Source organism: Nelumbo lutea, chromosome 4 (genome assembly GCF_056320005.1).
Source record: "Nelumbo lutea isolate HS-2025 chromosome 4, American lotus-T2T, whole genome shotgun sequence".
NCBI lineage: Eukaryota > Viridiplantae > Streptophyta > Magnoliopsida > Proteales > Nelumbonaceae > Nelumbo > Nelumbo lutea.
The window spans coordinates 15,302,221-15,329,052 of NC_142687.1; the positions used below are offsets into that span (position 1 = coordinate 15,302,221).

General features: G+C 40.8%; 1 protein-coding gene across 4 annotated transcripts; it reads right to left on the bottom strand.

Moving 5' to 3' along the window:
* Window positions 1-1,142: 1,142 nt before the first annotated feature.
* Window positions 1,143-26,412, bottom strand: LOC148854123 (glycine-rich protein). 4 transcript variants are annotated; one of them, XM_088983850.1, is made up of 6 exons: window positions 25,152-26,199; window positions 24,850-25,046; window positions 21,204-21,315; window positions 20,923-20,978; window positions 1,846-1,923; window positions 1,143-1,763 (listed from the first exon to the last, which is right to left on the bottom strand). In XM_088983850.1, the coding sequence occupies exons 1-6, from the start codon at window positions 25,846-25,848 to the stop codon at window positions 1,377-1,379; spliced, it is 1,527 nt and encodes a 508-aa protein (XP_088839976.1). In that variant the 5' UTR covers window positions 25,849-26,199; the 3' UTR covers window positions 1,143-1,376. The 4 variants fall into 4 exon arrangements, with proteins under 4 accessions (XP_088839976.1, XP_088839979.1, XP_088839977.1 ...); XM_088983853.1 differs by having other exon boundaries at window positions 21,062-21,315; XM_088983852.1 differs by lacking the exons at window positions 1,143-1,763; window positions 1,846-1,923 and adding an exon at window positions 19,872-20,709 and having other exon boundaries at window positions 21,062-21,315.
* Window positions 26,413-26,832: the final 420 nt, after the last annotated feature.

The following is a 26,832-nucleotide window of genomic DNA, read 5'->3' on the forward strand; positions in this document are numbered from 1 at the left end:
AATGGGCCTACAACTTGGGTCCGAGCCCGGCCCTCATAAAAAGCCAGAAGCGCGACAAGGCTTGTACAGAGTTGAAAAATGCATGACTTGTACAGACTACAGAGTAACAGGGGCTGAAATGCATGATTTGTACAAAATTGAGAAATGCAGGGCTCACCACCGGAGAGAGGGGCGACTGAGTTCACTGGTGGCGCAGCTGGAGCCAGTGCCTAAGTTTGCCGGTGCTTGAGTTCGCTAGTTCCTGAGAATATGCGACAGTGAATGAGAATGAAAACTGCAAGAGAGAGAGAGAGAGAGGACTCACCGCCAAAGAAAGAGATGACCGGTGCTTGAGTTCGCCAGTGCCTGAGCTCGCCTATCGCCTCTGAGACTGAGAATGGTGGCTGCCTGTCTGGGTTCATGCCAATTCTTAAGAGTGAGTGAGGAGAGAAGATAGAAGATGAAAAGAGGGAATTGGAAAGGATTATTCGGCTAGGGTTTAGAAGTTACAAATGTCGGGTCAGGCTTTTGTGGGGCTTTTAGGCCCGAGGTCAAGCCCACAGGCTAAAATCCATGCACAAGCCCGTTCAGGGGTCAGGCCCTGACTAGGCCTATCAGGCTACCCGGCCCATGAACAGGTCTAATCACCAACACATTCACCATTAACCATAGTGTCCGATCCAATGAGAAATTATCAGATGGATGAGAATTAAAATGAAAAAAACTACAAGATCCTTTAGAAAAGGTCCATTATCATCATCGAGAGAGATTAAGCTTCAGATGTGTGAAGGAGTGGATTCGACATTGTTGGAACATCAACTTTCTAATTGAAGACTGCTTAGAGATTTGTAGAAAATTTCATCTCAACGTCGAGTACACGCACATGTTTCGAGAGGGAATGCAGCAGAGGATTGGCTTGACAACCTTGGTCATAATGAGGGTCCATGGAAAAGAGCTACCCCGTTTTATGACTGTGTAGCTATCAATAAAACGATACTAGCATAGCATAGCTATTTCATTCAAAGCGACCAGAGCAGGACTGGCAAATAATGTCATTGATCGATGAGCTGGTTGTGGTTGTACACCTTCCCGCATGTAGCAACAAAACATCATCGCAACTTCTCATAATCTACACGCTTTAAACTAAAAAAGAGAGAAGCGGATAAATGCATCATACAGTTATTATTGGGTTCTCTCCAGAGTCAACCACTTTTGTTATATCCTAACTCCCACAATATACTCGGAACTACAAAAGCATTAGGGAGGGTGAAAACACTACCTTCTATTACAGACCAAAATTTCCCAGTTTAAAAGCACCCCACTCCACCCTCCCACCCCCTCAAAAGAAAAAGAAAAGCGCTAATCAGACACCCTAAGGGAAGACCTCAACATCCCACTCAAGAAGCCTGCTCAACGTCATGAGGCGCATGGCCACCAGGAGTTCCTGATGCACGACCGTTGTAAGCATACCCACCAGCACCCCTACCACCTCTTCCCCTAGTGTTGTAGTAATTCCTTGGATAATAATTTCCTGGCTGGTCGTAATATTGGTTGCGCCCGTTCTGGTAGCCCCCACCACTCCTGCCACTTCGACCTCCACGACCATTTGCATAACCCCTTCGGCCACCACCACGGCCTCTCTGGTTCTGGTATGTCCTTCGTGGAATGTACTGTTGCTCCTTTGCCTCCAAATCTATCTGACTCTGCTCCTCAAGCTCCAACTGCGGTTTTTCTTGTTCCTGTTGAACTGAAATGACAGCTGGAGTCTGCTGCTCTGGCTCATCCTGCCAAATGAAAATGAAACTCCATTTTACATAAAAAAGGCAGCATTAGCTGATAAAAATCCCCATAGCAAAGGATTACCACCTTGGGCGGTTCCTCAACAGGAAGAGATTGATCAGTGCTGGTGTCTTGTTCCTGAAGGCACGTGCTGTTTTCCTCCTCCTGGAAAAAGCAACAGTTGGGAAAAAATGACTAGATATAACATACACGAAAACTAATAAAACTATTCTCTCGTTGGGCAAAGATGACGTAAGACAGGTACAGTGAAGAAGACAAAAAAGACGGTTGGAAAAGATCTAATGGACTCAAACAAATCAATTGCTAACCTACTTACATGGGATCATTGTGATATTAATGCCTTTCGTGGTTAAACATTAACATTTGAATGTAAGGAAAACAAGGCATGTGAGGTAGGCTTCATCCATACACCATTGTCCAAAAAGGTTGAACTGAAACTTAAAGGTTTGAATGAAATAATACATGGGAACATGCACAATTAACAGGTTGAGAAGGGTTGGGTTGAACGTTGTAGGACCATTTCATCACCACTCAACAGGTAATGTGTTGATTCCTTTTGGTTCATTTGCAGGGAAAACCAGTTCTAGTTTCAGAATTTTCCCTTACATTCTCTTTGGTTGATTTTTTTTTTGGTGGGGGTAGCCCATCCCCCAACCCAGGTGCAGGTGGGATTCGACCCCAAGTCTCCACTACGCCCAGCAGGAGACCTTACCAACCAGCTGGTTGGCACCTACCATTCTCTTTGGTTGATTGCATGCTAATTGTGTTGACAGTGGCAAAATTATGACAGACAAAGATTGGGATTTGAATGTCCAATAAATAAATTGAAAGATTTACAAACTAATTCCCTGTTTTCCCTTCTTAAGGCTCATTTCTTTAATTGATTTGAATAGACATCAGGAAACTTGATCAAGTAAAGGTGAATTATTATTGAGTTACCAAGAAATGCAACAAGTAGCCTTGAAAACTCAAATCTATCACGAGTGATCTTTAGAATGCATCTCATCAAAACATTGTTGAGCAAACTTACTCAGACATGTTTCACATTAACTTGGCAAATCTTAGTAAGTTTGCACTATTAAGCCTCCATTGTTAATAGGCAAAGACATTTCACATACTATGATGCTTATTGAGCATGGATTGACTGGGAAAACTTGTCCTACAGGATCAAGTCTAATACATAGAAATTGAAACAAAATTAAGGACGTGAAACCAACTCTAAGCAATGACTAATTCATAATTCATGTCCTGTTTTCACTCTATCAAATCCAAAAATTAGAATAAGACCTAAGAATTCATCTTAGGGTAAAGGAAAAAGAAAAACAAACCAATGACTCTAATAGGAGAACAAATTTTGGCAACAAAGGAAGGTAAAAAGCATTGCAATTATCATTTAAAGGAGCTTAGAGTATTACAAACCATTGTTCATGCCAACAAAACCAAGGACATCGTACTTTAAGACCATTCGAGGTAGGACATTTAAAAGGAGCAGTCATACATTAAATGATGATGATGATGAAAAGATGAACCTCAGAGTTCTTAAAAACAGAAAAAAAATATATATACAAGCATCAGCCATATCCTCTATTTACCTCAACTCAACTCAAAGCAGCTCTATTCTAACCATTTGGAGTGGGCTTTACTATTCTATTCCAGCATTCCACTCTATGAGTGGTCATATCTTCTATTCAATTTTGAGTCCCTAGGTCCTATCTACTGTTCATCTCAGTCCAGAGTCACAAATCATCACTCTCCTACTCCTGAAAAGTATCCCATCTCGTTCTATGGCATCCTCACAAAGAAAAAGAAAAATGAAGGAAAATGTGGATAAGAGTGAAGAGAGTAAAATCGCTCTTCATGACCAATAGTGACAAAGATAGGTATGAACAGTTCTCCCCAAGAGTTATTTTAGATGGTAAATGGGTTGATTCTGAGGCATTAAAATCTGAGGCTATTGATTTGCTTTCATCACTAAAAGAATTAAGGTGGGATGCAATTTTTCAAACCAAAAACCCCACATTTGTTAACTTGGTTAGGTATTGCTCATCCTAGTCTGGAGGCAGTACAAACCTAGGTCAAAGAATTACATCCAGGGAAAGGTTCTTTTAATCACATCTCAGGAATAGAATTACTGTACTGTATCAAGAGTAGAACTCGCATCAATCTGCCTTGAGGGATTATGAGGCATATAAATGAGAGTGTAGCAAGCAACACAACCCCACTCTCTTATGGGGTGGTGATAATGGAGTTGTTTGATAGACTTGGGGAAAATGTGACAAATGTGCCAAGAATTTTGGCTGAAGATTGCAAGAAAATTGGGGTCAAAACCCTAAAGAACATGAACCTCAAGAGAAGTATAGAAGGGGGTTGGGAAAGAAAGAAAAAGGAAGAAACTTCAATAACTCCATACAGGTAGAAGATGTATACCAAATACACACACACACACGTAGAAGATGAGTATCTAGACCTGGAGGATTTTCCAGAAGTTGGTGGGGAACATTTGTCTTCTCTTTCAGATATAAATTTTGAAGACTCCTTTCTATCAAATTCCCTCACCACCATCTCAACCCGAAGTCCCCATGGAATCCATAGTCCAATGCCTCAACACCATGGTCAACAACATAATTCAAATGCAGCAGGTGATTGCTAGCTTAAATGAGAAGATATCTTTTGAAGATGAAGAAATTATCTCCCAAATGGAGATGGAAGCTCGTATGCAAAAGATGCATGAGAGAAAACTCTAGGGATAGAAAATATTGAACTAAGGAACTTGGCATTGTTGGGGAAATGGCTATGGAGGTTGACTTTGGAACAAGAGAACTTGTGATATAAAATGATCGTAAGCATTCATGGCATGGTAGACAATGAATGGGACGTCGGTCTTGATCTTAGGGCATCACAGTCATCTCCTTGGAAAGCAATCCATAGTAGAGGTGTAAAGTGGGTCGTGCCGCCCTCCCCAATGAAAATTTTGGGGGTCAGCCCAGCAAGGCCCACACCCGTGCGGGCCCATGCCTTGCCATGTCGTGCCGGAGGTCGGGCTGGCACGTGAGTCGAGACTTGGGCCAAGTCGGGCCGTGCATCAGGCCAAAGCTATTTATTTAAAAAAAATTGATAAGAAACTTAAATTTTAATTTTATATGAATTTTGTGTATAAAATTGCTTATATATACAATAATTAAATAAATTAGTATAATAAAATTAAAAAATATTTATATTATTAAAATGTTATATACTATATATTATTATACAATTATAATTTATATAATATTATATAAATATATATAAAGTATATAAATAATAGATATGGGTTGCGTCGGGCTGAGCTGCGGGTTGGGCTCGGTCATGTCGTGTTGTGCCGACCCATGGACCTAAAACCCCAGGCCTAGCATGGCCCGTGGACCGTTGTGTCAAGTCGTGCCAAGCCGGTCCAAGTTCATGCTGGGCTACGGGCGACATGGCCCAATTTACACCTCTAATCCACAGTTTGTTACCTTCCTTTTGTATATCAGGTATGATGCTTGTGTAGGTAATAAAGTGCATTTCTAAGAAGATGTCTGGTTTGGGGATACATCCATTTTTTTTATGAATGATAATAAATTTATTAATTCAAAAGCAGATTTAGAGTGAGTTCATACAACATCCCAGGGAGAGGCGTGAGTTGCAGCCCCTCCTTGAATCTTACAAGTAAACTAGGAAAGAAAAGCAAGAATCACAACTGAGCCCAAAACAATTCTTCCCTATTTACCCCATGCTTAGGTAACACATCTGACAAAGTATTTGCTGATCTCCCCACCCACTGTACAGTGACCAACATATTCCTTGTCAACCAACTAAATTTCTTCATTTCATTCTTGTAACGCCACATAGCCTCTTTAGGATTTTTCAACCAACCCACCACCACTTTGGAACCCCCCTCGATTGTTAGGTGTTGTACCCCCAGCTAGTTTGCAAATTGCACCCCTTGTACAACAACTAAAAGTTATGCCCTGATGGAGTCCCCAATTCCCAAGGGACCTGAGTAGAGCAACAAAATCTCTCCCTTCTCATTTCTCAAAGCACCCCCCATTCCGAATAATCCTGGATTATCCATGCTACTTCCATCAAAGTTCAACTTCAATGAGCCTTCGGATGGAGGAGACCAACTTGTAATTGATTTGTCCTTTAGGGATGAACACCTCGCTATTGCTGACCAATTTCTCCAAAGGTCATTAAAGGAGAATTGATGAAAGATTTCCAAGGTCTTCAGCCAAGGTATTGCCCTATTTAACACAGTCTTTCAATTCCTGACTGCTCATTTCCTTTTCTTGAAAAGTCTAATATTCCTTTCTTCCCAAAGAGTCCAAATCAAGGCAGCACGGGCACATCTCCACATAATACTCCCTATTTTTGTAGGCCAATAAAAGGTAGAATGGTTGAAGAGCATGTGAACTTTTGCTAGTAGACTCCAACTACTCCCAAATAACGAAAATAGCCAAACCCAAAGGTTTGAAGAAAAGAGACAAGATATTAATAGGTGGTAACAATCCTCACCGTGAGCTCTACAGAGGATGCACCAATTAGGAGAAATACAGAGGAAAGGTCTTATCTTTTGTAGGTTATCTAGATTGTTTACTTTCCCATGGAATACTGCCCAACAAAACGCCGTAATTTTTTGTAGGTTATCTACACTAAAATTTCTTTTGACAGAAAGGGTTGGTGAGTAGAAAGTTGAGAGATGGACTTGAAGAAAGAAGCACAAGTGAAGGTTCCATTAGGTCTAGGAGTCCATACCCTCTTATCTGGCTTGGAGGGATCCAAACAAACCTGATTAAGACAACCAAGCAAGACAAAAAGAGATTCAATTTCATCATCCCTAAGTATGTGGTCCCATGAGTGTTAGGACACGTAACCAACACGTTTATTTTATAACATTCACCGATGATTACTCTCGGTATGGTTACGTGTACCTAATGAGACACAAGTCTGAATCATTTGAAAAGTTCAGAGAGTTCAGACAAGAGGTCGAGAAACAATTAGGGAGAGAAATTAAGACCCTTCAATCGGATCGAGACGAGTATCTCTCTGACAAATTCAGGGACTACTTGAAGGTTAATAGGATAGTATCACAGTTAGCTCCTCCTGCTACACCACAACTAAACGGTGTGTCAGAGAGGAAGAACCGGACTTTATTGGATATGGTCCGATCACTTCTCATACACTCAGAGTTACCCACATCCTTTTGGGGTTACGCATTAGAGACTGCGATATACGTGCTTAACCGGGTTCCAACCAAATCAGTTCCAAAGACTCCCTATGAGCTTTGGACCGGTAAGAAACTAAGTGTGAGACACTTTAAAATTTTGGGTTGTCCAACACAAGTTAAATGAACAAGTGCAGACAAATTGGAATCCAAGACCAGTTGTTGACTATTCGTAGGTTACCCCAAAGGCTCTGTGGGTTACCTATTCTATGACCCAGGAGAATAGAAGGTGTTCTGTAGTCAAAATGCCCATTTCTTTGATGATGATTACATCTTGAACAATCATTGTCAAGAAGTTGTTCTTGATGATGAGAGCTCAAGGGTAGTGGGAGATATCCCACAAGCTCTAGGTAATGACCAACATAGAAGATCTACCCGAGTTTCCAGGCCTCCAGTTCTTTTCGGCTATGACTAGGATAGTTACTTGGTAGAAGCCACGACAAGTGAGGAGGATCCCTTGACTTATACGAAAGTTATGTTGAACACAGATTCCTTAAAGTGGGTAGATGCCATGAGAGTTGAGATGGACTCAATGGAGACCAATGGAGTCTGAACTTTGGCAGATCTGCCCCCTATAGTAAAAGCAATTGGTTGCAAATGAATCTATAAGAGGAAAAAGGGCCCCGATGGTAAGGTTGAAACCTACAAGGCTCGTCTTGTGGCGAAAGGGTACACTCAAAAAGAAGGAATCGATTATGAGGAAACATTTTCGTCGGTGGCCATGCTTAAATCCATTAGGATCCTGCTAGCTGTAGCAGCATACCATGATTATGAGATTTGGCAAATAGATGTCAAAACTCCATTCCTGAATGAAGATCTTAGTGAAGATATCTATATGCAGCAACTACAAGGTTTTATAACTGCGGATCAGGAACACATGGTATGTAAACTAAACCGATCCATATATGGAGTTAAGCAAAGCTTCTACGAGTTGGAACATCCGATTTGACTCTACCGTCAAAAAGTTTGACTTTGAACAAAATCCGGATGAGCCCTGTGTTTACAAGAAATCTAGTGGGGCTAAGGTTACGTTCCTAGTTCTGTATGTAGATAACATTCTACTCATTGGGAATGATGTAAAAATGTTGACTACGATGAAAGTATGGCTTTTACAGCAATTCTCTATGAAAGATCTTGGAGAAGCCTCCTACATTCTGGGTCTTCGGCTCTATAGAGATAGATCGAAGAGGATAATAAGATTATCCCAATCTTCTTACATTGACAAGATAGTCAAGAGATACAGCAAGGAGAACTCCAAGAAAGGAAATGTTCCTTTCAGGCATGGAATCACTCTCTCCAAGGGAATGTCTCCCAAGACTCCCGAAGATATTGAGGGCATGAAGGGCGTTCCCTATGCCTCAGCCATAGAGAGCATCATGTATGCCATGCTGTGCACTTGTCCTGACATCGCTCAGGCAATGAGTGTGGTAAGAAGATTCCAGTCAAACCCAAGGTAGGAGCATTGGACTGCTGTGAAAAACATATTCAAATACCTTCAAAGGACAAAAAAGTTTTGTCTAGTATTCGATGATAATTCACTACACATCCAGGGGTATACTGATGCCGACTTCCAATCAAATCCAAATAATAGAAAGTCTACATCTGGATACGTTTTCACGATAGGATCGTGTGCTATTTGCTGGAAAAGCAGCATACAGGGGTCCATGGCGGATTCCACAACCGAAGCCGAATACATTGCCGCAAGTGAAGCTGCCAAAGAAGATGTGTGGATGAAGAAGTTCATTCACGAATTTGGAATAGTTTCATCCAACACATCACCCATTCCATTGTTGTGTGACAACACTGGAGCTATCACTCAGGATAAGGAGCCACAAGCCCACTCGAAGTCGAAGCACATCAAGAGGAAGTACCACATACTACGGGAGATAGTTGGAAGAGGAGACGTCCTAATTCAGAAGGTAGCATCAGTGGAAAATGTAGCAGACCCATTGACTAAACTACTAAAACAGAAAATGTTTGAGAAACTCGTGGAAAGCATGGGACTCCGGCTTATACTAGATTGGACCTAAGTGCAAGTGAGAGCTATTAGACAGTGTATGCCCTTAGCTCCAATCAGAATAATGTACCTTATGACATTTAATGTAAATGAATAAAGTACATATTTGATTCATGTTATTATGGTGTGTTTCTGTGTAATACCCTTAAATTGGACACATATGAGACTTGTGTTAGTTTAGAATCTTCACAGCCATTGGATAGATCTGGAGAGATTTATCCTACCAATGCTGACACTGATGTGCTGCCAAGTTGGTTGGGGTGGCTTGTCTCAGCTGCCAGGTTGAGACTTGAGGTACATGCAATGTGGGTTTTCTTGAAACCCTGAACCGGACCAGAATTCCAGTATTGCCCTGGACCTTGGAGATAGATGGGCAAAACTGGAATGTTACACCTAACCCCTAAACTCAATTATGATATTGCACTAGGTGTTGGATTGGGTTGTCTTTGATATGCCAATCAGTGAGATCTTTAGAGGGGGTCAAAACTTGGGTATATTGGGACAGTCCGAGAATTCATCTAAGTGGGTGATCATAGTGACAAGATTAGCCCATTTGTCGGACAAAGTGAATGATCAGGAATGCACTCTCTTTGATGGAAACCAAAGTTGTTGGCAGCTGATTCCAACCGTTGAAATTTGTTTTGCAAAATATATATATTATGGTATGAAAATGTTTGCAAAAGGTTTTATTTCCCCGGATCCATGTGAGTAGAGAGTGCAACACTGTACCGTGTAGTCGAGGGAGAGGTCATCTCTTGTCGGGCAGTGTTTGATTATTATGGGCCAAGAGGTTAAGTGTAAGACCATTGAGGGTAATACCTGATGGGCTAATATTGCATCTGCCCACAGTCCTTGGGTTTTTATAAGGTGGCTTGACCCAAGGACCATTTAGTGTAAATGTTGGGCCCATTAAGAGCCCATGGTGATGGATTCAGGGTTCACTGTCTCCTACAGTGAATTCGGCCAGGCCTTGTAACAGAGGTCGGGCTGAACCCATGTGGCTGATGTGTAGATCAATGTTTGGGTCCCACACCATACAAAGATATCCAACTGGGCAGCAATTTGGAGGATAAGTGAGCACATGGACTTAATGGGCCTAAAGCCCAATTCAAACTGGCTTAATTAGATTAATTAAAGAGGGGCGATTCTGGGATTTAGATCAGCAAATAGGATAAGAGATTGTCCCTATCCACTCAGAGAGTCCAGATCCAAATAAATATTTGGATCAGGAAACTCCTAATTGGATTAGGAGGGCTGATCTTTATTTGCAGATAAGATAAGGGATTATCCTTATCTCTTAAAGAAAGTCTAGATCCAAATACAAGATTTGGATTAGGAAACTCCTAATGGGATTAGGAGAACCTCTCTTTAAGGCTATAAATAGAGGAGAAGGGCAAACCCCATATCATCCTTTAGTCTTAATGATTCAAGAGAAAAGATAACATACAGTTGGATTGACGCCATCTTCTGCTCTTGCCTTCTCCTGCTATTGCCGCCATTGCCAGTTCGATCTCCACCTGTAAGAGCGATCAAGAAGGGTTCTTGATATCACCTTTTGGCAGAAAAGGTGATCTGAAGTCGTGCTCACTCACCCTCCATTAGATTCTTAGTGAAGAATCAGGTTCTTGCTGAAGAGTCATCCTGCTAATTCTGCTCCACCCTACGCTGTGTCATCTTCAATGGGAGCAGTCTTTGGTAATCTCCTTGGGCGTGAACACCTTCGTTGGGAATTACTGTTATTCTGTATCAAGTATATTGCTCTCCTACCTTTTTGGTCCGGTTTAGGTTCAAGAATGATCATTGAAAATGCAGTTTTCTAAAATAGGAAATGCGATTCCCAGATGGGAAAGAGATAAATTTTTGAAATTTCGCCCAACCTACCTATAGTGTTCGACCGTCCATATGATGGATCTCTCATCCAAAGGTGAGACAAATTTTGAGACCACCTCTTTTTTGTACAAAGAAACAAAAAATAGCGAAGGAAACAGATGCTTTAAAGGTGTCTCCTACCTAAATATCCTCCCAAAAATGAATAGTGTTGCCAGAACAAATTTCATACCTGATAAAATTGAGGAATTAAGTAAGGGTGTTGTGAATGGCCTTCCAAGGTGCTATTTTAAAGGTGTGTCTCCTACCTAAATATCCTCCCAAAAATGAACAGTGCTGCCAGAACAAACTTCATACCTGATAAAATTGAGGAATTGAGTAAGGGTGTGAATGGCCTTCCAAGGTGCTGCTAAGTTAGCTTGCCTTGATACACCAGCATCCCATCCATTCTCTGACCTCCCATGAATGCTTTCCACCACCTCATGCCACAATCTCTCTCTTTCCAATGGCCATCGCCACAACCATTTCCCTAATAGAGCTTGATTTTTTCTAGTTACCCTCCGAAGTCCCAAACCCCCCTCTTCTTTACTTCTGCACACAATTTCCCAATTAACCAAGTGATCATTTTTTTCTTGTCCTGGCTCCCATAAGAAATCTCTCATCAACTTCTCCAGTTTCCTAGCTTCTCTAACTGGTATCCTAAATACAGACAAAAAATAGGTAGGTAAGTTAGCCAATGTAGCTCTTATTAGGGTAATTCTCCCTCCTAAAGAGACAATTCCTCTTCCATAAGGCTAATCTCTTCTCAAACTTTTCTATCACTGGGGTCCAAAATCTACTCTCCCTAGGATTTGTCTCTAAAGCCCTAAATATGACATAGGCCAAGCAAAGGTGGAACACTCAAGACACTCCGCAATAGCCTCAACCTCCCCTACCTCCAAATTTATACCCGCTATGCAACTCTTTTCCAAATTTATTCTCAAATTAGAAATACTTTCAAATCCTTTCATTAGCTCCTTTAGGTTTTCTACCTTTTCGCTAAAACCTCCTTCACAAATGATCATTAGGTCATCTGCAAACTGAAGGTGGGTGACGAGGACTTGGTGTCTCCCTATTCTCCAACCCCTAATGGCATCTTTTGGGAATACATCTTTTAAAGATAGATTTCCATCTATTTATCCTCCATCTCTCAACAAAGGGAGAGTGATCTCTTCCGTGTATGGTAATGACAATTATTGGGACTTGGGATTAAGGAGAGGGTTAAGAGACTCTGAAATGGGGTTGGTAGATAAGCTTATCTCCCTTTTCAATAGTTTTCCTAGATCCCACTTGTTTGGTTAGTAGAATTTGGTTGGTATCTCCTTTTGGCTCTTTTACTTTTACTTCCTTTTTTCACTACCCTTCTTGAATCCTCTCATTTGGTAGGATCCTTCTCATATAGGAAGTTTGGTGTAACCCTGTACCCCCAAAAATAAAAGTCATTTTGTTGGGAGGTGGTTCTAAAAATCAACATTTTTGACAAGCTACAAAGAAGGCCAAATTGCTGCCTCTCCCCTCATGTTTGTTGCCTTTGCTTGGGCTGTGGTGAGACAATTACACATCTATTGCTATCTTGTCCTCATGCTTCTTTTGTATGGAATTGGTTTTCTTCTCTCTGTGGTTGCAGGTGGACTCCTCCTCTAGATGTGGCAAGTATTTTTTATCCAAGTTTCTTCACACCACCAAAGAAAAGGGGCTGGGTGATGTGAAGGGTAACAAGAGTAGCTATCCTTTGGTCATTACAAGAAGAGAGGAATAACAGGATTTTCCAAAGGGGTAGACAGAACTAAGGAGCAAGTCATTGACTGCATAGTTGTTAAGGTTATACATTGGCTGAAAGCAACTGACCTGTTCAAAGACTTTTCAGTTGAAGACACCTTTAGGGGATGGTTGGTAGTGGCAAATTCTTCAGCTGCAAAAAATGTGGTTCAGCCTCAATGGACACTTGCAGCACAACAGAGAGTAAAACTGAACTTTGATGGAAGCTCACTGGGCAACTAGGGGTCCTCTGGAGTTGGGGGAGTTTTCAGGGATGGGGAGGGTATGATGAAAGAACTTTACCCTGCCCCATAGGTGTGGGAGATTTTTTAAGGGCTGAAATTAGGGGATACTCGAGGTAGAGGAAGATTCTAAGCTGTCATAGGTTGGTTTGCAGACAAAAAGCTTGGGTGTATGGACTTTCAGACAACAAATGAGGGAAATACTTGGACTAGCAAGGGAAGCTCGAGTAATATTCAAATGGGTGAGGTCAGCCAATTTTGTGGCTAATACTTTGGCAAAGTAGGGGACCCTCATGGAAAACCTTTTCGGGGTCAACACATGCTTTCAGTAGTTATGTTGTATGTGTTTAAATGCTATTTTAATGAAAGTTACCATTTCCAATAAAAAAAGTCTAGTTGCCCGGAGGTATTCCAAATAGTTTTTCTATTATTTAAGCATTGTATTTCTAACATTAGAAAACTATTAACTATTTGCCTAAATTAGATGGCTCAAAATGCCATACGAGCCTATAGGGCACTCATCTCAAGGAGAATAATCATAACTACAGCTCCTTAAACAAGCAAAAAAAGCTGCTTGTTTGAACTTGGCATATAGTTCACAGTTAGCTTGTTTTTTTTTGATAATTCACAGTTAGCTTGATTATAAGCTTGTGTTTATTATTTTCCAACTATTGTAATCTCTCTCTCTCTCTCTCTCTCTCAATGTTTTAATTTGCTCCAAATGATTGTGACTGCTGCTTGAGAGGGAAACAGAAAGCTTTGCCCAAAAAGGGGGTTAAGGGCATAAAATGGGAGAAAGTCCAAGATACTACCAAAACAAGCCAAGAGAAGCTTGTTTCAGCTGAGTTATGAAGCTTAGCATGCTTCCAATTTCAGTTGGCATGATTAATATTGTTTATTTCCAAGATTTGATGAATATCCATCCTCTCATCATTTGATGAGATGGAAAGAGAGAAAGATGTCATACTCAAAGAAAGGCATCTTAGAAAGGGGAAGCATAAGCTTTCAACCCCAAGAGCATTCCAATGCTCAAACCAGTCAAGGTACTTTCTTTGACAGATCAATTGGAATAATAGATTGAAAATGTATGTTTTATTTTTCAAATGATATATTATGTGAATGGGTCCAAAAACTTGATAAATTCTGTTAACTGATAAGTTGTTATTTATGCTTCTCTCTTATGCTCTGAATTGTTTATATATTTTATAAGAGAATAGCACACGCTTACAGTTGGCATTGATCTACAATCCTCAGCTATGATTGTTTCCGATTATTAAGCTATACTCTTCAAGTTCCCTTCTCATCATCTGCACTTTATTCCTACTATCTGAAGAATGGTGAGATTCTTGCTTACCATTCTACTCCCTACCTTTTTGTTGATAACAAAATGGGAAAAGTTATGGACAAGGTTCAAAATATCGATATGCCCGAAACATCGGAAGAGGCGTATCAGCAGTATCAGTTATTTTTTAGTTTTTTTTTTCAAATCCGGTTCAGAAGGGCGGTTTAAGGTCTGTCCACCCCTGAACCGGTCAAAACCCCAATACACCCTTCTGTAGGGGCGTATTGAGAAGCTCCCAATACGACATGTATCGGCCTGTGTGTCGATTTTTTGAACCTTGGTTATGGATTGAATGAAAAATGATTGTTGCAAGGAATATGGGAAAAGATGCCAATGAAGTGAATGCATCTTCCCAAGTAAAAAAGGGGAGTTTTATCTCCTAAGTGAAAATGGAGGAGCTTTATCTCTACCTCATATATGTGCAACAATCCGTTGTTTATGTCTAAAGGGCAAGCTTCAAAATATCGATACAGGCAGATATGTTGGTAGGGGCATTATTTGGCTGTATCTTTGCTCACTTTTTATTTTTTTTACTTTTTCTTTGAAACTGGTTCAAAGGGGTCGGTTTAAGGTTGGTTTACCCCCTAAACTAGGCCAAACCCCAAAACACCCCCTGTAGGGGCGTATCGGGACACCCCGATACGATACGTATTGGCCAATACACGCTGATACGTTGCAATATTTTGATCCTTGCTCAAGGGAAGATAAACAAAGGAATATCCCCACATTGATTCAAGGGGAATTTTGACCCAAACACGGATTCAAAACAAGGGAACTGAATGAGAAATGGAGTTGAAGACTATGCTTAAGGGGAGAATAATCACAGAATCCCCTCTATGATTCACGGGGAGGTAAATGGCTCATGTGATGAAATTGTAATATGTTATGCGATTAGAAACCATTTAGTTATTTGTGCTTTAACAGTTATATCGTTTGAAAAAAGATGTCATGACTATTCAAATGCTTATCTGTTTAGTTCATATATCGAATAGTCATTGATTATGGATTATGACTAATTATGTGCATAATAGTTATTATTAATTCATGAAAGCCATATCCATTTATCTTGTTGATTGAGCTAATAATTATTGTACATCATTGAGCTTAAATGTTTATGTAGGGCAGTGGTACTCTCATGTTGAGATTAATTGTTTTTATTATTTTTCATCAATGGTTTGTCATCATAAAAAAGGGGAGATTGTCGACCCTATGTGTTTAGATGATAACAAACTCACTGAGAGTACTAATGGTGTATCTAAGCGTGCAGCAATTCTTTAGTAAACTTCTCTGTTAAAAGATGAAATGGAAGCTCTACTAAGTTGGTCGCCTGTGCTTCATAAAACATCTACACCATCATTATCATCTCTCAAACTGAAGAAGCTCCTAGTAAATCAAGCATCAAGGCTAATGAAGGACTTAATGGTTTTAGAGTTGCCTAAAGAAAATCTACTACAACATCTCATCAAGGAGAAGACTACATCAAATTCTACTTAAATTGTTTTAATATTTTAAGGATCTTGATGTAATCAATTGTATGATGCACTATATAAATGCTCAACAAGAATGCATTCAGTAAATCAAACTTAGAAACCATAAACCTTAATGGGTTTGGTTCCAAAGCTATCTTGAGCTCAAAAAAGAGTAAAAATCAAGAAAAATACTTGTTGCGAGCCAATGGAAGAACTTCCAAACCTTTGGACAAAAATCTTCAAGGTTTCTAAGTGTTATGTTGTCTGTTAGGCAAGTTTATCTTGATTGTGAGTAGTTGACTACCCCAGAAAGATGAGTTGACTAATTGTAACAGTCAAGGCCTGAAATATGCCTAGTCTGAGAAAACTAGTCGACTACCCAGAAAAACATAGTCAACTAACTTAGACAAACTAAGTTCAAATCTTACCAATTGATTGATATGGAGGAATTAGTTGACAAGGAGAGAAGGATTCTTCCCTTTATCGAGTGGTCAACTAACAAAATTTGACAATTGACCACTTCGAATAAATTTGACCATTTTAAGGCTCTAATGATTACTAATATCTTTGGAAAGCCTTCTAACATGTTGGGGAAATTTGAATCATTACTAAAGAGTACAACTCAATTAAAAATAAAAAAAAAAAGTAGAGAGATGCAAGAGATTTGAATCAAGGTTTATGGAGAACAACCTATGCATTCCTTATACATATTGTATATAGTTTTTCAGAGAGACATCTTTGTAGAATAGATCTTTGTACTTCAAATAGTGTTAGAGGTGAACAAAGCTAAGAAGCTATTGAGATTGTACAATGTCACCCATCTATTGGAATCCTCTTTTCTAAGCAAAGCATCTTAGAGAGCTCTAGCAACTGAGTTAGTTTGAGTGTGTATACATTTGCCTAATGAGAGGCTTCCTCTATTAAGCCCACCTACAAGGTCTTGCAAGCATCAAGGTTAGGTTGGCACCTGATGTAACAGTTTTCGGCCACGTACCAATGTTTTGTGATGTAAAATTTTTTTGGCTAAGTACCTCGTTATTTGACCCAGTGGTGACGTGCCTTAGTGATGAGCTACTTGGTGGTGAACTGCCTGGTGAACTGCCTGGGGGCGAACTGCCTGGTGGCGAACTGCCTGGTGACGAACTGCCTGGTGGCGAACTGTCCGGTGGCGAACTGCCTGGTGGCGAGCTCCCTGGTGGCAAACTGACTGGTGGCGAGCTGCCTGGTGGCGAGCTCCCTGGTGGCGAGCTGCCTGGTGGCGAACTGCCTAGTGGCGAGCTACCTGGTGGGGAGCTACCTGGTAGCGAACTCCCTTGTAGGCGGCCTGTGACTTAGAGAATGGTGGAGCTCCCTGGTGAAGCACAACCCGACTGCCCTCTGCATGAGGTGGTCTTCTTTCCTTTATAGGCAGTGAAAGCTGAGGGACCTGCAAGAACTCCATCTTTTCCTCCTTTTTGTAGGCGGCAGGAGCTGAGGAACCCGCGGGAACTCCATCCTTTCCTCTTTGTAGGCGGCGAGAGCTGAGAGACCTGTGAGAACTAAATCAGAGGACCCAGGAGTATTTTCCCGGGGGGCTCTCCGATGCTTAAGTTAACACTCTGATTGTAGAGAGCTTTGAAGATAATATTAGAGAAACGAGAGAGCTAGATAGCAAGGATTACCTACACCTTTTTTCCCCCCTCATCCCCTTTGGGGGGTGTGGTCTTTATATACCGGAGTCCTCGCGGGTTAGGTGGGTGAAAAGCCTCCAAACGATAAGACTCGTCACATCCCGTCAGAACTGGGGTATGGTGGTGAACTCCTCGAGGTCGTCAGGCTGGCGCTTGTGTCAGGCGGCCAGGTCAACGCCTGGGCCAAGTTGTCAGGGCGGCGCCTGCCTCAGTCGGCGGGTCGATGTTTGGACCAGGTTGTCAGGTCGATGCCCGTATCAATCAGCGGGTCAATGTCTGGGTCAGGTCGTCAGGCAGGAGATCTTCCTGCGATACGCCAAACTACTCCTGTACCGAGCTTCTCTACAAGTGAAGAGCTGCCCAGGCGAGCTGCCTATGGCAAGCCCTGGCACTTGCCTATGGCGAGCCGCCTGTGGCGAGTTGCCTATGGTGAGCTGCTGCCTATGGCAAGCTGCCTGTGGCGAGCTACCTATGGCGAGCTGCTGCCTATGCCTGTGGCAGGCTGCCTATGGCGAGCTGCCTGTGGCGAGCTACCTATGGCAAGCTGCTTATGGTGAGCTACCTATGGCGAGCTGCTGCTTATGCTTGTGGCAAGCTGCCTATGGCGAGCTGCCTGTGGCAAGCTGCCTATGGCGAGCTACTACCTATGGCGAGCTACTGCCTATGCTTGTGGCAGGCTGCCTATGGCGAGCTGCTGCCTATGGCGAGCTGCCTGTGGCAGGCTGCCTATGGTGAGCTGCCTGTGGTGAGCTGCCTGTGGCGAGCTGCCTGTGGCGAGCTACCTGTGGCAAGCTGCCTGTGGCAGGCTACCTGTGGCAAGCTGCCTATGGCGAGCTAGGCCATACTTAGTTGGCACGAGGTGCCACGTGTCACAATTCCACTGGAGGGCCAAATCTTCCCTCATCAGCACCCATGAAGTCTAACCAATTTAGGTATTGTAGGCACTTGTGATATCTTGCTGGTGAATCAAGAAAGAACATTCATTTTCCCTTAGCCCTCTTTTGAACCACAAGTTCCAATCCACCCCGATTGGAGAAGGTGTTCAGCGTTCCCATTCTAGAAATCAACTCTCCCTTAAGGAAAGACAGAGCAAAGAGTTCAGGAATTTCACCCACCCACAAATCTTCCAATAACATAATTTTTTTATTTTTGATAATTCTTCCGATAACATAATATTGTCACCCGCTACCCACATTAAACCTATTGGAATTAAGATAGACTAGGTATATTTCACAAGAAGAATGCAGGGCTAATTTAGCATCCCAACCATTGCTTCCATTCCATTTATGCTTGCTATTATTACCTTGTGCCATAGCCTATCACTCTCAAAAGGGAATCTCCATAACCATTACCTAATAAAGCAGTGTTTCCAGAGACAATGCTTTCTATCCCTAGACCCCCCTTTTCTTAGGCTAAATGACCTGCTAACCACTTAACCAAGCTATCCTTTTTGTCCTCTCCCGATTCCCAAAGAAAGTCCCTCGTGTACTTTTCTAGTTGCCTTGCTATTTTAATTGGGATATGAAAGGTGGAGAGGAAATAAATGGGAAGATTTGCTAATGTAGCTCTAATCAAAGTAATTCTCCCTCCAAAGGAAATGTAATTCTGCTTCCGAAGAGCTAAATTCCTAGAAAATCTCTCCACTGCTAGCTTCTAGAACCCATCAGACCTTGCGTTCCCACCCATTGGCAAACCTAGGTATATTATATTCCTAAACTCACATCCCAATAAATCCGTGAACCTTACCAATTCCCTTTCCTCCAAATTGATCCCTACAATTCCACTTTTACCCCAATTGATCCTCAACGGATCAACCCCAACAAACTTACCAATTTGTCAATCACCAACTTCAAGTTTCTTAACATATCCAAGATTCCAAGTTAACAACCTCCCAAAAAAGAATTGTATCATCAACAAATTGAAGATGAGAAACAACCACTTGATTTCTACCAATCCTCCATCCCCTAATTAATCCTTGTGAATCTGCTTAAAACCTTTACCACTAGAGTGAATAAGAAAGGAGATTAGGAGTTCTCCTAATTCCTCGCTTGGCTAGGAAGAAATCTTTGGCCACACCATAGACAAGGATTGAGTAGTGAACTAAGCTATCACACCCTTCAATCCACAATCTCATTTAGCCCCCAAACCAAGTCTTTCTAAGATATCCAACAAAACCCTCCAATCCACTAGGACATATAGGCTTTCTCTAAACCCTCCAAACCCTTCTCCCCTCCTTTCCTCTTTTCTACAGCACACTTTGCTTCCCTTCCACAACTCTTAGCCACACAAACTTAAAGCAAACTTTTATTCCATTACTTCCATCTTTTCAAATGTTGAAATATGTTGGAAATTTAAGTAAACATATTACAATTTCAAGCCATATTGAAAAAAGTAGGTTTTAAGATTCCAAAATTGTGGTCGAAGCCAATTATTTCATCAATTCATCAAAAAAAGACAATTATTTCATCCAAAATGAACACATCTTCTTAGAAACACAAAGTCAAATTCCATTTAATCAATAACTAAAGAATTACAAGCAATATAAGCATCCCTTAAGAGAGGCACAAGATGCTACCTCTCCCAAAAAATTACAAATTACATTTAAGCCCAACACAAAATGTTTGATCTATAACCACAACTTTTATTAATTAAAGAAAGAAGTACAAAGTTATAAAGTAGTCAATGAGAGATTAACCCTCTTATCTCTCCCCAAAAGATCTTATTTTTCTTACAACTGGCCCCAAAACAATTCATATCTCCCCACCCCTTCGTTTGGCTAAAGAATCTACAGAACTATTGGCACTTCGTTTGACCCAATGTAGCCTCACTTCCAATTCTTTCGTCACTCATATAAATTTCTCTCACTGTTGTAGTTCCACATCCTTGCATCCTCATTTTGTAACCAACCCACTACCAAATTCTAGTAAGCCATTTAAATTTCTTGGTCTCATATCTCTATAGCACCGAATTACAGAATCTGGTCTATCAACCATCCAATCACTAGTTTTGAGTCCCCCTCAATCGCCAAATTCAAGAAGTTCAATTCGCAAGCAATCTGTATTCCTTTCATTGCCACCAACAATTAAGATCTAGCAGAATCATGAATTCCCATTGGGATTGAGAATAAAGCAATAACATTACCTTTTGTATTTCCAAAGACCCCTCCCTATATCAAAAGGGCCAAGATTACCTTGACTGCTTCCATTGAAATTTAGCTTCACATATACTTCCAGAGGAGGCAACCATATGGCATTAACCTTTTTCTTCCTAATTGAAATTCTAGCCACCACCTCTTAGTTTCTCCAAATAGCATCAAATGGCAAACTGTAAAAAGGAGACAAGGTTATAACCCAATGGATAACTTTGGCCAACACACAAAATCTCACTTCCTCTTTACTCCTCTTCTCTGTGAATGTTCTTGTATTTCTCATATTCCTTTACTCCCACATAGCCTAAGTCACCACTGCTCTCACACAACTCCACATGATTCTTCCCCTTAGGCCACACAAATGTTGAAGGATGAAATAGCATATTTACCTCTATTGGGAGATTCCACATGCACCCAAACAAAGAGAAGAACCAATTCCAAATATCTACAATAAAAGGACAAGAGATTAACAGGTGGTAGCAAGTTTCACCATTGGATTTGCACAAAATATGAAGTTCAGAGAAATACACGAAGAGGGTCTTCTTTTTTGTAACAAGTCCCGAGTGTTCACCTTTCCATGAGCCACTTCCAATTTTGGGTGGAATGGGTCTACACCAAACCTCCTTAAACAGGAAGACAATAGAGGGATTGGAAATACAAAGGAACTTACACAAGGAGGTATAAGAAAACAACCCTTTGGGATGTGGGGTCCAATCTGGACAAACCCAATCAAGACGTTGTATAAGTTCAGCTAGGGCAATAAATTCGCCATCTTCAACCCCCTACAGAAGCCAAAATCCCAATTATGACCTAGAAGAAGTATAGGAAAAGCAAAAATTTCAATACAGCCTCATTTTTATACAATGAAAGAAAGAGATCCTTGAGAGAAGAACCAATCCAAACATCTTTCCAAAACCTTACGTCAAGGGCTCGGATTTGCTACCCACAAGCTGTTCCCACGTCATTATCCACAGGACATTACAGCTACGCATTGGGAATATCTCCCTTGTAATTTATGGGGAGATGTTCCCAATACATTACACGGTGAAAGTATTCAGTTGGTAGGGATATAGGAACAATTTGTGGGTAGCAGATCCAAAGTCTCTTATTAACAAGGTTCAAAGTATTGAAATGCCCGTGTATCAACAGAGGCATATCGGTACTACAAAGCATGCACTTATATTTTTTTAGTTTTTTTTTCAAAAATTGGTTTTGAAAAAACCAATTCCTTCAAGCTATTAGGTGCCAACTTCTATGGTATTCTGCCCCCTTTTTCTCTTTCTTTTCTCATTCTATAGATCTGATTTAATGTTATCCTTATCCCTTTCCCTACACATTAGATCTGCATTTCAGTATTCTGAGTTTTTGTCTTACATCAATATTATTTAATATTTCCAAAGATTTCACTATGTTTAATAATTTATTATGATATTCTTATGCAACCTTCCAATATTTCTAACATGTTTCCTATTCTTAGTTGTCCAACATTTTAAACCTTAACAATATCCCATTTAAAAAATTGAACAAAAGGTTTTAGATCTACCTTTACATGCTCCAAAGTCAACTAGGAAATAGACTAGAAATAACTCCTAATTACTTCAAAACTAGGGCAAGCCCATAGGCCATAGAGACAACAAAATAAGGAGTAATCATTATTATTTATAAAAATAAAAAGGATTGAAACTCCTAAAAGAACTGTAAAAATAGGTAAGTTTTTATAGGCCAAAAAATATGGAAGTGGTGTAACTGTGCAAGGAGTTTTCACTAAAATAACTATCCCAAATATAGAAATTTCAGTGGCATATAGAAAAAGCTAGAAACTGGACACAACTTAATGGATGAAAGAAGAAGAACTCAGCATTGTGAATGGAACAACCAGAGTTGCATCCATTTTCTTTTTTGTTTCTTTGTGATCAATAATTAAAACAAATTCATTAATTAAAAAACAATTAGATACAAAGATGTAGAAAGGGAGAGGGGTAAGCTCTATTAGTTCTCCCAAACTAGGGGTGTCAATGGACCAGTTTTGGAATGAACCCTGTCCAAACCAAAATCAATTTGGATGGACTGGACGAACCAACAAGACGTATTGCATTGGACCAGTCCAGACTTAATGGTCCAAAGTATTTATTGGATTGGATTGGACCTGACCCATCCGTAATGAATTTATATTGGATTGAGCCAATATCTGGTCCTTGATAAAAGATAAGAATATAGGTGTCAATGGACCAGGTTTGGATTATAATTAATCAAAATAAAACAATTTTGAACAGTTTGGACAGTCCAGACATTGAATTGGACTGGTCCAAAATGGTCCAATATATTCATTGGATTGGATTGGACCTGGTCCATTTGTGATGGACTCACATTGGATTGGACCGGATTGGACCAAATCCAGTCCAATAGACACTACCCCTAACTAAGAAGCATGATTACAACAAAACTCAAAACAATTGGTTCCTTCCCACCCCTTGTTTAGCCAATGTCTCAACAAAGGAATTGGCATCTCTTTTCACCCAATGTAAATCACCTCCATTCCCTTATAGCAGCCACATTATTTTCCTTCTCTCATAAATGTAGTCCCACTATCCAACCTCCTCATCCTTTTGTAGCCAACTTATAACTAGCTTAGAATCCCATTCAATTGATAGCTTTTGGATGTTCAGCTCTTTAGCTTTTTGAATTCCTTCTATTACAGCCAATATTTCAGACCTCAATGAGTCACCCACCCCAATTGGGCCTGAGAGTAGAGAGCAACAACTCTTCCTTCCCCATCTCTGAATACTCCTCCAATACCTAAAGGACCTGGATTTCCTTCATTGCTGCCATCAAAATTCAGCTTTATAAACCAACCCGAGGATGGAGACCAAGATTGCCTAAACCAGAGTTGCATCTATTTCTTTGGCATTGTCAATAACCATTAACTAGTAGCAAGTTTGTGATCCTGCTCCTCCTCGGATCCATTACTTCTATCAGTAGCCATCCATACCTGAGCTACTAGATAGCTGGTAGATGGTACTTAAACCTCAAATTCATAAAATTGCATTTTCAAAATTAATTTAACTCAAAACTTCTTCAACATATTCTCTCAAAAAACCCTTCAATGCATGGTTAAATGATTAGGATCATCATTGAGTTCCTCTTGTGGCTGTTGGACCAGGGTGGCCAACTGAATGTATTTTGTTGCTAGAGATGCAGCCATGTGGGGCATCAACAATGGACTCTGAAACTAGAAACCAGAGAGTGAAAAGATCAAAACATTGTCAAACTGATTTCGATTGCCTCCAACATAAAGAACAGTTGTGAGGATTTGTTCCAAGGGAGGTGGAAGTGCTTCTTAGTATTTTTTAATTTGTATACGAGTACAGAAAGGGTTTCAAACAAGAAACCACATTGCAAATCGCATGCACTCAAAGGCAAATATACTGAACCACTCAAATGTATAATGACTGTAATGTTTTTTTTTTTTGAAGATATATAAAAAACAAACTTTATTAGAGAAAAAGGAAAGGAAATTACAACAGGGTGATAAGTAATCACCCAGCAATAGCAGACCCAAAAAACAACAGACCCACCCTAACAAATCCCCTTAAAACAGAGAAAAAAACTACAGATATACCAAAGCACCTTAAGAAACAAACCCATATCCAAATACCAAATCACAGAGGACCCTATCACCAATCCCTAAAACAAACACAATAGACTAAATATCTCAGAACCCAAATCCTGCCATAAGATACATATGAAAACATCCTGAAACCAAACAATCCAACTGATGAAAAGTTCACCTTCAACTCTATCCATTTTCTCATCATTCCCATTGTCTAATATAGAAATCTCTTGTCTCATCTAGGTAACTTTCTTTATCTTTCTCACTTTCTTTTTTAGTCCTGCTTCATATACTCCCAGCTTCAATCTGGCAAAAATATTTGAAACTTGTCTAGCATGATAATGTTTGACTCTAGTTTTTCCTTCAACTAACAAAAAACAAGTCTAGCATGATAAAGGAGCAATCATGGAAGACAAATTAGCAAATGTCAATGCGATTGACTAAATTCTTTTTGCATCACCCGTGCTGGGGATTGGGGAATAACCAATCAACTTCAAGGGATGTATTATATAAAGGCTATGAAAAAGCTTAAGCAACCAAAAAAATGAAAATGCACTAAGAAGATTTAGCTCGTTAGCTTAATGGCTGACCAATAATTACCTCAGCGATCCAAAGAGAGGATCAGAAAGAAATACCGAAAAAAAAATGAACTTAGGATTTTAAAATTTTATTTCTGCTGGTAAATAAGAGGTAAAACAGGTTTCACCTTATCGTGGTAATGCCCAAATGCACCTTCTGCTTGTACTGGTACTGGTGATAGCACCACCGAGTTCTGGACCGGCGCCTGGCAAGGAGCATACTTGCCCGCAGCTGCAGCCACTTCAACCGGAGCTTTCATCTCAGGAGTTGTGGTGAAGTAGTCTGACGCCAGTATCCTGTTGAGTCGCTCTCTCAACCCCGTATCTGCAAATTAGCTCTATGATTAGCTAAAGCACGCATAAAGAAAGAAACAACTTCAGAAATCAAAGAGTCAAATAGAATGAAAGAATAGTATTAGGTGAGTGATACAGGTAACAGCGGCTCCCGGTTCAATGGGCTGGTCCGAATTGGAAAGCCAGAGCTTTGCATGCTGGACGCAGCTCCGCAAAGCGTTCTTGTGGGAAAGGATGGAGTGAACAGGGCGCGAAATTAGAAGACTGCCCAGCATAGAAATCATATCCAAATCTCTTTCCCCAAGTAGATCGGTGGCATCATCGGTGACATAATCATAGGTCAAGCAGCAACCACGTTCATGAGTCCGGGTGAGCATCGTAGAGGTGAAATCACTCTGGGGCTTAACATCGAACAAAGATGCGAAGTACAGAAGATTCAAAAGATCTTCAAGAAAGGATTCGTCTCGGTCCCCGTCAGACCGGCCCTTCTCGGACTCCCCGCTCTCTTCCTTACCGTCCTTACTGTCCTCAACGTTGTCGTCGACGACGTGGGGAGTAGCAGAGACTTGATGGTGTTGGACGGTAAGTTTGAGCTCCTCTTGGAGGGCAGCGGTGAGAGGTTGACGGAGCTTTTCGAGCTCGTCGATAAGAGCAGCAACGGCCGGCTTGGAGCGTAGCACCTCCTCTTGCTCCTTGTTGATGGGCTTGCCCTGAGCAATACCCTCTTCCATCTGAAGGATTCGGTTGTATTTCTTTCGGAGGGCTCGGAGGCGTTTGTTGATGAGACTCAGGACTGGGCCATCTGTGACTTCTGAGGCCGCCGAGGCCGCCATTATTGTTAGGAAGCGCTGAATCACACCCCTTGGCTTCTTATACTTGGAGGCTAAGCTGTGAGAGTGTTGGTGGTTCAGGCGACTGATGGGAGGTGGAGTTGAAAGCCTGCCCTGAGGGTTTTTAAGAGCTTCAGGTTATCGGGCTCTGACTTACATAACTAAACTAGCCGGAGGTGGGATGTGAAGAGTGGGGAGGGAAGAACGAAGCGGCGGTGGGCTCTGAACTTTTCAGTTTTCATTCGACGCCAAATTGCCCAAAAAATAATAATAACAGAAAGAACGAAAGAAAAAAAGAAAAAACCCGGAAATATTATCTCGCTTTCGCTTGGTTTGAACAATGAACATGAAAACGAAGTTGGACCGTCATGGTCATGAGGATGAAGTGAGGAGTGGAGTCCAATTCGGATTAGGACGAGTTAACTCCGTGATTAACTCGGTTTTTTAGCCTTTCTTTGAGGCTTGAGCTCTGCATCTGCTCTCTTCTAGGCCAGCATCGGCTCATGGGTTTTGGGCCACAAAGCGTGCAAAAGGTCCAACCCAGTGCTCCTCCAGTCCTCTTCTCGGGACAGGAGCGTCGCGGGCAAAGGGATTAGGGACCCTTTGGACAGTTGGAGTCCTGCTATGATATCGAACTACGTCATACCGAAAAAAAACTTGTAGCCAATCAATCATATAGATGGTAAGAACCATGCAAATGATCTATAGATGTATCAAATCTATACATCTTTCAACAATTTAAACAAAAAAAAATGTTTTTCTTACTATTTAAGTAATCAATAGAATTAAAAACAAGTGCAACTAATATTTTAGTTAATTTTATTAATTCCTTTTACACATGTTTTGTGTCTTAGTGAGAGTTAAAGTGGCTGAATTGAATGAATTATTACTTTGCCTTTTAGTTTCACGAGGTCACAAGCTACTTAATAGCTGAAAAGCAGAAATTGGGTTGATTACTATGCCTTGAACATTTACTTAAACATTTTA

What these genes read in the sequence shown, in the direction of transcription:
- LOC148854123 (XM_088983850.1), bottom strand. Translation starts at nt 25,848, where the DNA reads ATGGCGGCCTCGGCGGCCTCAGAAGTCACAGATGGCCCAGTCCTGAGT. An exon ending in TTGGGCATTACCACGATAAG is followed by an intron (nt 21,316 to 24,849) that starts GTGAAACCTGTT and finishes TGGCTTCTGTAG; the next exon opens with GGGGTTGAAGATGGCGAATT. An exon ending in CTGTTGAGGAACCGCCCAAG is followed by an intron (nt 1,764 to 1,845) that starts GTGGTAATCCTT and finishes TTCATTTGGCAG; the next exon opens with GATGAGCCAGAGCAGCAGAC.